General features: G+C 43.1%; 1 protein-coding gene across 1 annotated transcript in view; it reads left to right on the top strand.

Annotated features, from left to right (window-relative positions):
- LOC311505587 (glutamate receptor ionotropic, NMDA 3B-like) overlaps positions 1-13,802 on the top strand; it is a gene marked incomplete at its 5' end in the record, with an annotated part of 69,074 nt that overhangs the window by 42,024 nt on the left and 13,248 nt on the right. The window contains 6 exons of the mRNA XM_084569227.1: positions 681-1,180; positions 2,186-2,457; positions 3,094-3,330; positions 7,055-7,201; positions 7,416-7,561; positions 10,648-10,763. Coding sequence (XP_084425353.1) covers positions 681-1,180; positions 2,186-2,457; positions 3,094-3,330; positions 7,055-7,201; positions 7,416-7,561; positions 10,648-10,763 — 1,418 coding nt within the window. The remainder of the gene's footprint in view (positions 1-680; positions 1,181-2,185; positions 2,458-3,093; positions 3,331-7,054; positions 7,202-7,415; positions 7,562-10,647; positions 10,764-13,802) is intronic.

The following is a 13,802-nucleotide window of genomic DNA, read 5'->3' as shown; positions in this document are numbered from 1 at the left end:
AAAAGCTGTTTTTCTGTTCTGATAAAGGGCCCCGGCTCAGCCCCCTTTTTCCATTACCACGAAGGAAAAACTTGCCATTTCTAGCCTTGACCCAGACATCATCAGCAGTCCCCGCACGGTTCAACACCCATAGCGAATGCAGTGATCCCTGCATACTTTAACATTTAAACAACTGCCCCTATGATTTACAATGACCTCCAGACAATCCCCCCCACTAATCAAGACACGATCAAACAGTGCCCGTATGGCTTCGAAGCCGCAACGCCGCCTGACGACGTCCGCGCGATCGAATGGTGAGACATGAGCTAACAATCCCTGCTTGGTTCAAGAGGCCAGGGCAGACTAATGCGTGACTGGGGATTGCTCTTCCTGATGTATTCCACCGTAAAGACCAATGCACGGCCACCAGGCGAGTGACACGAATAGCAATGACTGTGTGTATGGACTGGCGGGGTAGAAGGAGACCCTCACTGCTCTGCATTAACTTTTGATTATGACTTTCTGGGACATGCAATTACCCTTCTGAGACGAGACTTCGTGTCCACATGATCAGAATTTACAACATTTTCCTCACTTTTGCCCAGCATCTTTTTTTTTACCCATTTCTATACTCTGGCTTGGGTGATGCTTTTTCTCTATTTTATTGTGTCTTGCTTATTACTTGTTCTTCTTTTTTCAAGGTTTCTATCCAACACTTCCTTCACCGGGGCCACAGGCCTGATCCAGGTGGATGCTGGTGCCTCTCGGGTCCTCTCATCCCAGCTGTTCCACGTGTGGAGTCTGAAGAGGGGCGCTCTGGGCCAGCCGGCTTGGGTTACCGTAGGGCAGTGGACCCGAGGCCGCCTGGAGTTAGAGGGGGGTATCTTGGGGCTCGTGGGAGGGCTTGGTAGCAGCCAGGGACAAGGTCTTGGAGCCGGGGTGAGGGGAGGAGACGGCCAGGGGGACAGTAACTTCGGCGGTCGTTGGAGACCGGGACTTTCCGTGGAGGGACACCGCCTCAGGGTGGTAACGCTCGTGGAGCACCCGTTTGTCTTCACGCGGGAGGTGGACGAGGATGGATTGTGTCCCGCTGGTCAGCTCTGTCTAGACCCTAGGACCAACCGGTCCGACATAATCCACAGCCTCTTCAACCAGCTTCACAACCCAAACGCTTCAGCAGCGGACTCGGAGGGCGGCTTCGGTGAGTTTGGTTTTTGGCATTTGTGAATACTGCGGTGAAATGCTGGCAGGCTGTAGCCAACTCCTGCAGCACCAGTCAAAAACTATCTCAACTTGTGGGAGGACACCCGTGACTTCTAATACATTATGTAAACTCCGAGCTTCTCTTGATATGAACTCTCAGATCTTTTCGCTTAGTTGTCGATGCTGTGACTTGCCATGTGCCTCCTCAACACTGAAGCGGATTTCGGAAGCGTAATCAATAAGGGTTCACGGCTGGTCAGTCCGGTTCAAAAATACACCAAGTTTAATGTCAAGGGCTCCGCGCTAAAGCTGCATCTCAGTTTTTTCAAAGAAGATTATTAAAGGCACTAAATCGATAAGAGTTCAAGACTGCCGTGTCAAAGATACATCATGTGCTGTATTTCTTTGACACGGGGGGCTATTAAGCAACTATACAAAGCGCCCACAGCACAGCAGCAAGTCATTCTAACTTTATTTCACTTGAGCAAACTGCAAATGGAACACAGTTAACACAGTTTTCAAGAGCGAAGAAATGAAAACGATTTTTATTCAATAACCTTAAATTTAAGGGTTTGTTGTAAAGTGCCTAATGTTAGTGCCTCTTTAAATACTAAACTTAAATAATTAAAAGAGCAACTGGCATACTGCTGACTTTAATTACCTGAAATTGCAAAAAGAGTTTTACCAGAGAAATCAAAATGGCAAAAAATGGAGAGTGTAAAAGGGATATTGGTGCTTTTCCATTTCATCTTGCCACTTCTACTCATTTTTGTACATGTAGCTCAAGGCTGTTCATTTTTTAGCCTAACATTTAATGTGAATAAATGTGGTCCTATCCTGGGTGCCATGGTCATTAAAGCTATCCTGTGAGCTGTGAGGATCCATCAACATTTTTTTCAACAGTTGTGGATAAACTCCCCCGAGGTGCAAACCCTGCTCTTCCAAAGCGTGCGTTATGTCCAAATGGATGCATTTCTCATCGTTACCACTTCTCTCCTCTCAGATCTACCGGAGGACCTGAGAAAATGCTGCTACGGCTACTGCATTGACTTGTTGGAGAAACTCGCAGAAGACATGGGCTTCACCTTTGACCTTTACATCGTGGGAGACGGGAAGTACGGGGCGCTGAGCGGGGCAGGTCGCTGGACGGGGCTGGTCGGGGACCTGCTTAGTGGAACCGCTGACATGGCTGTCACCTCGTTCTCCATTAATTCTGCCAGGAGCAGAGTCGTAGATTTCACCTCGCCCTTCTACTCCACCAGCCTGGGCATTCTGGTACAGTTACTCCTCTTGAGTTTATTGGAGTTATGAGTTCGGACACAGGGCATGTCCTGAAAGTATACTGAAATGTCAATCAGTGACAGTACCGCACTCTTTAACGTCATTTTGATTCGTCAGTTTCTCACTGTCGCTACCTCTAAATCTGTTCGATTTTATGATATTTTCTGTGACTACTTAATTTCGCCCTCTATGCAACCCCTCAGCCCGGCCTCCGATCATTAGTTGCGGTATAATTAGTTTGTGTTGAGTTTTCTGTGGGCACGTTAATTATGAAAGTTCAGAATGAGAGGCAGTTTAAGAGTGCATAATGAGCCTGAGAGGCATTTCGAGAAGCCATCATGGCAGAGTCCTCCAACATGCATCAGTTGTTCTTTGATTTGTTAACATCTTTCTCCGTGGCTGACGAACCGCAGTCCCTAATACGAGCCGACAATACGGTTCCAGTTGAAAGTGATAACTCCATCGTTTGAAAAAAAGGGATTTCTCGCATCAACAACAATGATGCATGGTAAAAAATATAAAAACATCTTTGAAAATTAATTAAAATGCCTAGAAATTCTTAATAGACATTTACAAGATGCATAAAATACAATATTCAAGACACCAACTCTCTTGCTTGTTATCCTCCAGGTTCGTAGCCGGGACACTGCAGCTCCCATTGGAGCCTTCATGTGGCCTCTCCATTGGTCCATGTGGGTGGGCATTTTTGTCACGTTGCATCTCACAGCTCTCTTCCTCACCTTGTACGAGTGGAACAGCCCCTTCGGCATGACACCCCATGGCAGGAACAGGTTGCGCGTGTTCTCCTACTCGTCTGCCCTCAATCTCTGCTACGCCATACTGTTTGGGCGCACCGTCGCCACCAAGGTAAATTAGCTCTCCTTCCTATGATAAATAGGCATCATGCGGGGTGGTGCAGGAAATAAAAATTGCAGAGAGAGAGAGGGGAGGAGGAGGAGGGGAGGAACATTATGGGAAAGGCTGCACAAACAGTGAGGGCAAGTTGGAGGGGGGGGGGGTGATAGAGGCGGTGAGGGAGGAGAAAAGATTGATCAGGGAGAGGTTAAGAAGGTAGGCAGTGATGAAGTAGAAAGGTACAGGGTGGGTAATGGACACACGGGGAGGGACAGGGGAAAGGGTAAGTGAGCTGGCAGAAACTGAAGGAGTTATGGTGAGGATGACGGGGATGGATGAAGGTGGTAAAAGAGGGAGCGAGTTGAGGTTAAGTCCCCAAGTAGTTGGAGACAAAGTTGAAAACAAGAGGGCCGGTGTGTGGCGTGGGTAAGAAGGTGAAAGTGCAGATCGGGAAATGGGCTTCAAAAAGCAGGTAGGGGAAAGGCTGATGGAAAGATGGCAAGATAGGGGTGAGAGGGTAAGTGGGTAAGCAGAGATGAGAAAAGCAAAAGATTGAGGGTGACATGGAGATAGGCAGGCAGACAGAGGATGATATTAGGGAGAGAGGGTGCGTGAGTGGGCAAAGTCGGGGAGCTGGGCGATAAAGAATTGCATGAGAGGAAAATGTGATGGCTGAAGACAAATGGAAAGCAAATTCATCTAAAAATAAATATGTAGCAACTTGGAAAAACAATCTCCTTTCCTTCAAAGATTAAAAAGTCATCTTATTTTCCTGCCATTTGTTTGGTACAAACATGTACAGATATTAAATGTACCTTTGCAGTAACAGCATTCTTCAGAAACATGTCAGATTTGACAGATTGTGTCACACCCACAGTCGCACATAACCAACCACAATGCAGATGAGTAATGACTCTGTCTTCTGCATCCTTTGTTTTTTTTTAAACATCATACTCTCCCAGAATCCATCATTATGATAACTTGTGCTTTCTCTTCACGCTGTCGTGCGGCAACATCATTTACTTGAATTATTCCCATCCTCTTAGTGAGCACGCAGCTCATCACAACATTTTTTATACTCGCACACTCGCGCTCTGTCCCTATAGGAAGCCGTGCAAATGACTTAGGTGGAACCGAGGCCAACTGATTAGGAAGACCTTCCCATAATTGAAAGGTCACGGGTTTGATCCACGCAATTGGCAATGTGTCAATTAACAGGTTGTGTTCATTAGCAGCCCTGTGACCTGTTAAAATGTCCTCTAAACTTCTGTTTGCTGGGTCAGAGCCAAACACTTATTCGAGGGCAAAGCCAGTGCAAGTAAACAGATCTGTAAACCATTATCGTGGAGCTCAAATATATTTGATTTAAGGTATTTTTTTGAACAAGTAATGAAAAATGTGTTCCAGAACCAAAAAGACATGAGCAAAAGTGTAAGGAATAAATTTCTTCTCCAACTAAGCTGCTATCTTTTGCCTCATATACTGGACTAAATACTAATTGAACATTACTTCCAAGGCCAAGGAGCATCATCAGCTATTAGTCTGTGCTTCCATTTCCAACAGCGCATACACCATGCAGCATTTCCCCCATAATGTGGAAGTTTTGTTCTGGATGCTATTAGAGTTTAATGCTAACATTAGCAGCTCAGTCCAACTCTTTATTTTTTTTTTTTCTTTTGATTTAAGACTCCAGCAACCCCAGCCCAAAATAACCAAGATTGCATTGTGCTTGCCGACACATCATCTAATCCCCGAAGCCTTTTATTTCCTTGTGAGAAGCACAAGCATACCATTTGAGAATACAAACAAGTATGTAGGCTAATCTGTCAAACTGTTGGAGCAAGAATGAATTCTATTTTAAGTTGACGAGCTTTACATTGAGCAACGCTGTTTCTTTGTTTCTCCTACATCCATCATCAACTGTGGGGATGCTGACTTTAGGCCACAGAAAGGCAGCTTTAGCCTCATTATTTTAGTGCGATATGACGCTTGTGGCCGGTGCGTTTTTCATACCTACCATAAGAACTCTTTTACAGGATTCACTTTTTAGAACAAGTCAGCTAGAAAAATCACAAGCTACAGCTGGGAACAGCATTTTTGAACTGCCTCGTGGGGCTAGTGTTAGCTTAATTAGCTCGCAAGCCGCTGCTGATAAAACCTGCGTATGTGGTTTCAGCTAGCTAAACTGACAGATAAAAGCAAACTTCTAGATAGTGGCTACTTGTGTTTTTACTTTTCCTGTGAAAAGCAAGAACAAATCATTTGAAATTATAAACACAGCGTGGGCGAATCTGTCAAACTGTCGGCTTTAGAATGAATAGGCTGTCTGTTTTAAGTTGAACAGTGCCGTTTCTTCATTCCTCCTATAGCCTACTCATCTCCAAGAATGTTAACTTGAGGTCTGTGGAATACAGTTTGTAGCCATCAAATTCATACTTGAAATAAGACAACTTTTACGCAACCAGTCAGCTAGATGTACACCATTTTCAACCACCTAACGTTAAGCTAACGCTAGCTTTAGCGGCTTGCTAGCTCCTGTTGATCAAATCTGCCAGTGAGCGTGGTTTCAGCTAGCTAAATTAAAAATTACATGCTAAAATTTAGGAGCTTGATTTTGTCTGCATCCTTGTTAAATCAAAAAGGGCGTATTTTGGCCTGTCATCATTGTAAACTGTATAAATAATGAAAGTATTCACATACATAACAACTGACTGTGTATAAAAACCCGTATGTTTTTTGCAGAGTGTTTTTGAACCTCAATGTGGGTGGCAACAAAAAAAAAAAAAAAGAGTGTGAATGCATCCGAGACAACTGGCAACTGCTGTTTGCCTCTACCTGCCACTCTAAGCTCCCCTGCACTTACTTATGCATACATTTAAGCCACAATATATTTTTTACGGTTGAATTCTCTCCCTTCTGTTTCCAGGCTGCGAACATGTTCATTTCTGCTGTGAAGTTTGGCATTTTAATAAGCGGGGGGAATATGGGGAATGACTCACTTTCGGGGCCAGACTCGAATGGTCTTTTGCTTTTGGCGTTGGCTTAAATTTTCAGGTTGCTGCTCGGTAACAGCAAGCTTCAGTAACATTCAGTTACACTCCATATAATAGCAAAAGTGTTAGCGTATTTTCCCGTTAAATCACAGCTTGTAAGCACATCTGATTATTGCATCTTCAATTTAACACTGTAGTGAAAATAAGAATATTTACATATATTTTCCCTACTGTTACACATATCTTTCCAAAAACAAAAATATTACTGGAGAATTTGTGCGCATAATGCACTTGCCCTTTCTCCCTCTTCTGTTCACCTCTAATTGTGATAAGAGTTTGAAGCATTCAAAGCACCTTTGTAATAATGAGTTCCAACCTTGCTTGTATAATTAATGTCTCATTAATCTCAACCCTTCAAAACACTGGAAATTCACCTCCTTTCTTCTCTTAAATGGATTAATTGGTGGAATAAATAAATGATCACAATGTTCAGGTGGATTTGTTCCAGGCAATTTCATGGGACTATATTTTTTATGACGGTCACACTTTGTTAGATTTTCTCTTCTCTGCGTTAGATGTTATTCTGGGCAGCTCTGATGAACTTGATTAACTCTACTTTTAGATCCACTCATCCGGAAGATTTGCTATTTTTTCCCCTTTTGATCCTTTTGATTTTTTTATCTGCTAATAATTAGACAAAAGCGAAATCAAGCTAAAGTTTCTCTTGGCACACACCTCTGCAGACTCCTAAATGCTGGACGGGACGCTTCTTGATGAACCTTTGGGCTATCTTCTGCTTATTGGTGCTGTCCAGCTACACTGCCAACCTGGCCGCGGTCATGGTCGGCGAGAAGACCTTCGAGCAGGTTTCGGGAATTCATGACGAGAAGGTGAGACCGCATGCCCAGACGCAAACCTGCAGCCGTATGAATGTTAGCATGGCACACACCCATGCATACACACTCTACATGTGCACACAAACTAATCTTACACAAGGATGAACTAATGAGTAAAGAACGGAATTATTTGTGAAGGATTATCAGCACCCATATATATGATGATATCTATCCCTCCACCCTCCCTTCTATCCATGCCCTTGCCCAGCTCCACCATCCTTCCCTGGGCTTCCGTTTTGGGACGGTGAGGGAGAGCAGCGCTGAGGATTACATGAAGAAGAGCTTCCCAGAGATGCACGACTACATGAGGCGTTTCAACCAGCCCACGACCCCGGAAGGTGTTCACATGCTAAAGTAAGACACAAACACATCCATGCGCAATACATATTTCACACATATTTACGGTAATTAAAATGCAATATGTAAAATTTTTGTAGTCACATTTATATTTGGTGTCTGTGCAATCTACATAATCTAAAAGTATATAATTTTTAGTACAGCTGAAATGAATCATACTCCTCATAACTAAACAAATTGATTTTGAATTCTAAGGTGAACGTTAAGCTTACTGTAATGTAAATTCTGCTTTAAAGCAGATTTTTGCTTCCGTCCACCTGCCGCAGTTTCGTGTAACCCATTTATCAATGTTCTTATTATAGAGGAAACTCAGTTATGCAGCTGCAACTGACAGAAATTCGAAGCGATACTCATGACTGCGTTATTTACACCTTTACACCTGCACTTATTCTTATCCGAACACATTTTACTACAACATATGAGGTGAAAAAAAAAAAAATATATATATATATATTTTTTTTTTTTTTTTCATGAATTACATAAAGTTCTTTGCAATGAAATGAGCTGTTCAGTGTGGGAACAAATAAGGGTCAGGGTCACATGAAATGAAGGCTGAGCGGTTCACTTGGATGTCGAATAAGGACAGCGAGCAGAGGAAAGAAAAGGCAGGTTTATTTTTGTAGCGGATTTAGTACAGAAAGGCAAATGAGGGCGCTTTACATAATGCATTAAAAAATGAAAAGGAGGAGCAACAAGAGACATTTAAAATAAAATAAAGAAAATTAAGGAATGGAAACGATTAAAAGGGAATGAAATCAAAAAACAAAAATATAAATACAAGCAACGTATTCCGGGAGGATAGAAAGTGGATATGGCTGATTCAGAGACACTCGTTTGATGTTTACTTGCAACATGTGCGGTGCAAACTGCCAGCTCCCTGTGCATGTCCTTTTACTCCTCCACATCTAGCAAACCTCTTATTTCTGTAGCAGCTGCCTTGCTTAAGAAGTTGAGGATGAACTCACTTAGGTTTCTGGCAGCATTGACTGTTTTATCTTCCCTGGACTTCTGGATTTAGTTTCTCCATCTGAGCGGAGGATGAGCGCAACACTATATTTATCCTTCACTTTAGAGTTTCTTTGTTTTTTTTTGCGGACGTCCTCGTGATTGCGTCCTTCATCTTCGCATTTGATCATCTCGAGTTGAGAGGTGGTCACAGAAAGCACCCACTGATGCGGCATCTTTCCAAATAGCTTAAAACTATCTGTTTGTTTTAAGGGAAACGGAATGATCATGTTTTAATAATTTATACTATAAACAACTTTTATAGCTAGTTTGAAAAAAAAAATAACTTTATATAAAACTAAGCTGAAACACGTAGAAGTGCCAAAAAACTGCAGTTCCTCAAATAGCTGCTTGAGGCAAAACTTGAGTTGTTCCCGATAGACCTTCATTTTAATATGTCCAACTTAACAGCAAAAAAGCCTGCTTATTTTTCCCCCAGTAAGCGGGAAAAAAAAGTTATTTTAGTCTCTGTAGCTAATTTCTTTTAGCCGATTCATGAAAACTGTATGGTACATTTTATATTTAACTTTAGAGGCATGCATAATTAAAGGCGGGGCTGCTAGCTGCCTGCCTCAGTGTCACCTGCCTGCCTCGGCTCCATGCAACCTCCAAATCTTTGCCCATGTTTTTTAACTAGGCTGAATTTAGGTGTCTTCCAAGATGGCGACGACCAGTGCCGACCACATTGAGCTTCAAAACTGCTCCTGCACTGTTAATGTATAAAACAATGCGCACTCGTGTTGATGCAGAACAGAACGAAAATAAGCTTACCCTGGCTACATACTGCACTGAACGCGGCAAATACACTCGCAGCTTAAACCACATACGCTTCTCACAGACTCAGCGCCTACTGCAGCGGATCAGCGCCAGCGGAGATGCCGAGATACCGCGTGTGCTGACTTTGTGATACAAGGGGGAAGATACAAAGCGCTTGTTCAGAGAAAGAGGATGAGAACAGCGAAGATGAAGGCGCCGTTTGTTTGCGTGCAAGGCGAAGCAGAAGTGGAAGTCACAGCAGTGCAGAGAACCGGGAGTACGGCTGTAAAACACTGTGTTGGCAGAACTACTGACCCCAATACTGCACTCAAATCTCAGAGAGAGAAAAAAAAAATAGAAATCTTCCCAGCCTTCTCCTGGAGAGACAGAACACCCAGGGGTTGCACACACAGCCCACAAACAAATGTTTAAGCTCTAACGAAATAATGCATGCACAAGCACATACACAGGCGTTAAACTGGGACTTTTCTCTGCACACTTTCATGCATATATATGCATGCTCAAACGCACACTCGGACCACTCCAAGGCCCTCCGTCTGATAACTTTCGACCCTCCTAAGTCCCAAAAGAAGCCCCTTTCCTTTCTCTTCTCCCTGTGCCTCGTATTTGACAGGTCTAGACAGAGAAAAACAGGCTTTGCTGCTGTGCCCGCTCACCAAAGACTCAGTAAAGTCAACCTTTTATTAAGTGGTACATGTCCTGAATAACAACAAGTTGTGGGTAATTTGATCAGTCTGGTCTATTTTTCCGATTAGACCGAATATATGTATGCATGCCTTTTCCTGTGGATGATTGTTTATCCGTCTGCCATTCAAATCCGCGTGGATCCTTTTCTTCCTTTTCAGCATATTGGGAGTTTTTCATTTCCTGAATCTTATCTCTCGCTGGCCGTAGTCTGCAGCACAGTCTGCACACAGAGCAGCAGTCCATAATTAGGGGTCAATTAGGGTCAATTTGATCGATATTGCCAGAGTAGGAGAGTCTTCCGCGGTGTGTGTGTTTTTAATGCCTTATCAGTCCGCCACAGAGGCTGTTGGTTTAGGTAATGATGTATGTGTTTACATAGTGTATTAGAATGCAGTTAATCTTATCCTGTGTATAAATGGCAAAGTGGAATGACGGCCTGTCTGGGTTCCTGCACGGGTCTTGTGGGTGAGAAGAGGTGTGCTAAAGGAAATCCAATTAAGAGATCTCGTGCAAAATTGGGATCCAGTTTTCTTTTTTTAATTAATGCATCTCTCTTGCTATCTCCCTTGTGGTGTGTGTGCATGTGTTCGTGTGTGTGTGTGTTGGCTGTGAAGGACAGATCCTCCTACCCTAGATGCGTTCATCATGGATAAAGCCCTGTTGGACTTTGAGGTCTCTATCGACGCCGACTGCAAACTGCTCACTGTGGGGAAGCCTTTCGCCATTGAAGGTGCACACACTGGCACACACATACACACACACACACACACACACACACACACACACACATTGTTTTTATTACCTGTGAGCACTCTGTATTGTCTGAAAGTCAAAGCCTAGAGGCATTTTTTTATATTTTCTAGACTTTTTTTCCATTCCTCTTTTCTTCACCGCTTGTGTAAGGCCCTTTGTTTGTCTCTTTTGAAACGAAATAAAATAAAATGTTCACCTCACTTTAACTAAATGTTCTTATAGTCTTCCCCTAGCCTTTACTATAGCTTTTACATAAACGTAACTGTAATCTCATTGAGCAGAACCCAGCTCACATGGAGGGACCCTAAGGCTGGCCGGGTAGAGACAGAAAAAGAGAAAGAAGAGAGCAGCGGGAGGAACGAGATAAACATACATCTGTCATAGATGCATACATCTGACTACAAGCGTACGTGTAGAATCTGATGGTGATACCATATTGCTGATGATGTCACAGGACAGTTTGATAATGATGATGATACAAATAAAGTTGTCAGTGGCAGCAGTTGTTCTATCACAGGTGAGTTAGCTGCTGTAATGATTGATTATACTCAGTATCATAGGCAGGTTGGAGAACAGACACACAGCAGTTAACATACAGTAGTACCACAGAATTGCTTGAGTAGTAATAGAGAAGTAATTAGATAAGAAATTAGAGGACAGGAGCTCGGTACAGGAGAAAAGAAATTAGAGGACAGGAGCTTGGTGCCAGAGAGAAGAAATTAAAGGACATGAACTCTGTGCCGGAGAAAATAAATTAGAGGACAGGAGCTGGGTGCCAGAGAGAAGAAATTAAAGGACAGGAACTCTGTGCCGGAGAAACGAAATTAGAGGATAGGAGCTGGGTGCCGGAGAAAAGAAATCAGAGGACAGGAGCTAAGTGCTGGAGAAAATAAATTAGAGGACAGGAGCTCAGTGCAGGAGAAAAGAAATTAGAGGACAGGAGCTCAGTGCCAGAGAAAAGAAATTAGAGGACGGGAGCTCAGTGCCGGAGAAAAGAAATTAGAGGACAGGAGCTCGGTGCTGAAAAAAGAAATTAGAGGACAGGAGCTTGGTACAGGAGAAAAGAAATTAGAGGACAGGAGCTCGGTGCCAGAGAAAAGAAATTAAAGGACAGGAGCTCGGTGCCAGAGAAAAGAAATTAGAGGACAGGAGCTTGGTGCAAGAGAGAAAATAGTAGAGGACATGTGCTCAGTGCATCGTCCCCCATCTGCAAATAGGCCTATTGCAGCATAACGAAGGGATGGCTCAGTCCAGCCCTAACTATACGCTTTATCAAAAAGGAAAGTCTTAAGACTGACCTTAAAAGTAGAGAGGTGTCTGCCTCCCAAACGCAAATTGGGAGGCTCTACCTCCCGTTCTACTTTTTGAAATTCTACGAACCACGAGTAGGCCTGCACTTTGAGATCAAAGTGATCTGTTGGGATGATGTGGTACAATGAGGTCTTTAAGATACGACGGAGCTAGGCCTTTAAGGGCCTAGTATGTAAGGAGGAGGATTTTAAACTGTATTCTAGATTTTAAAGGGAGCCAATGAAGAGAAGCTAAAATTAGAGTAATGTGATCCCTCTTGCTAATTCCTGTCAATGCTGCGTCATTTTGAATCTATCTGTCTGTCTGTCTGTCTGTCTGTATATCTTGTCAGGATCTTTAATGCAACACAGACACACATCTAAAAGCATCCACATCTACATGCACGAACACATGCACACATATAAATGCAGCACTAAGCTACATGACTGACAGAACAACAGTGATTCACTGTGTGAACTTCTAACGCCACGGGGTAAAAGTACTCATCCATCTATTATTAACAATCCTGCCCAGTCAGAACACTTTAGACCTAACGCTCGCAGGCTGGACTAACGGCAACACAGCCATAACGCATATAAACAAATCCACTGGCCGTCAGAAAACAGCTAATGACCCACACAGGGGGTTAACATTTTCAAGTTCTCTTGCTGCGTGAATGCCTGAGCTGATGCATGCATAAAATGAGAGGGGCTGGTGTGAAGTGCTCTCGTGCAATCCTAGTTTTCCTTTCAGATTTTCACATGAAGGACCTTTTTTTTTTTTCCCGAGCTGAGGTCCTTGCTTTTTGTTCTATCAGACAATCACCATGAGCGCCGTGGCTTGCATGGTAAGCTTGTACATGTTTAGCAAGGTTGAATTTCTTGGCTGGTCTGCTTTCTTTTCTCCTCAAACCTCTGTTGTAAACTGTTTTATCCAGACTACAACTATTAAAAGAAGCACAAATGGTATTGTATGTAGTGGACTATATAGACATATCTGTAATGGCTTCAGTTAAAATACCCTGTCAGGGTTGCAAGATAAGTTAGTTTTATAGCTAATGATTAATTACCAACAATAAATCGTGCTTTTTATACAATAACCGATTACGTTGCAGGTTTAGTATAGCCCTATATAGCTGCCAATTAATAGCGACAGTTGTAAGAGTATTGTAGCAGTGGTAGTTGTGTGTACTATGCACACATACAGGAGATATCGCCTTTGGTAATAAAGGCTTCCGACGATCTGCCCAAAGAAATGATGTCCTGACTCTAATAAAAGTCTACTGCTCCCTTTCACCGAGATAAATAAAAGGTTTTATGGTATTCTCGTCACATGCCATCTGCACATATCCGCCTTCTGAAGGTGACTTTGAAGTGAAATTTCTGCTTGCAGAACATATTTATTGGTCGCATCAAACATTTAACCTCTTGCCCAGATTCGGCTCAGTCACCGTAAAGTTTCTAACAGAATAGATTGAGCGTGCACGTCTTCGCACCAATGTGTTTTTCTTTTCTTTTTTTCTCTCTCTCTCTCTCCCCTCGTATCTTTGAGACTGGCATATAGTAAGTAGACACTAGCAAGGGTGCCACATGGGACCAAACACTAACTTTGATTCCATCTCCCTGTCAATCAAAACGTAGCCGCAGAATAACCCCGCTCCCGTATTCCCTGCCTGCTGCAGAGCCCTTGCTCACCGGAGAATATTTACAGCTTTCTTCATTGCGTA

The sequence above is a fragment of the Chelon labrosus genome (assembly GCF_963514085.1).
Source record: "Chelon labrosus genome assembly, chromosome: 20".
Classification (NCBI taxonomy): domain Eukaryota; kingdom Metazoa; phylum Chordata; class Actinopteri; order Mugiliformes; family Mugilidae; genus Chelon; species Chelon labrosus.
This window is presented reverse-complemented; position numbering and strand designations above follow the sequence as displayed.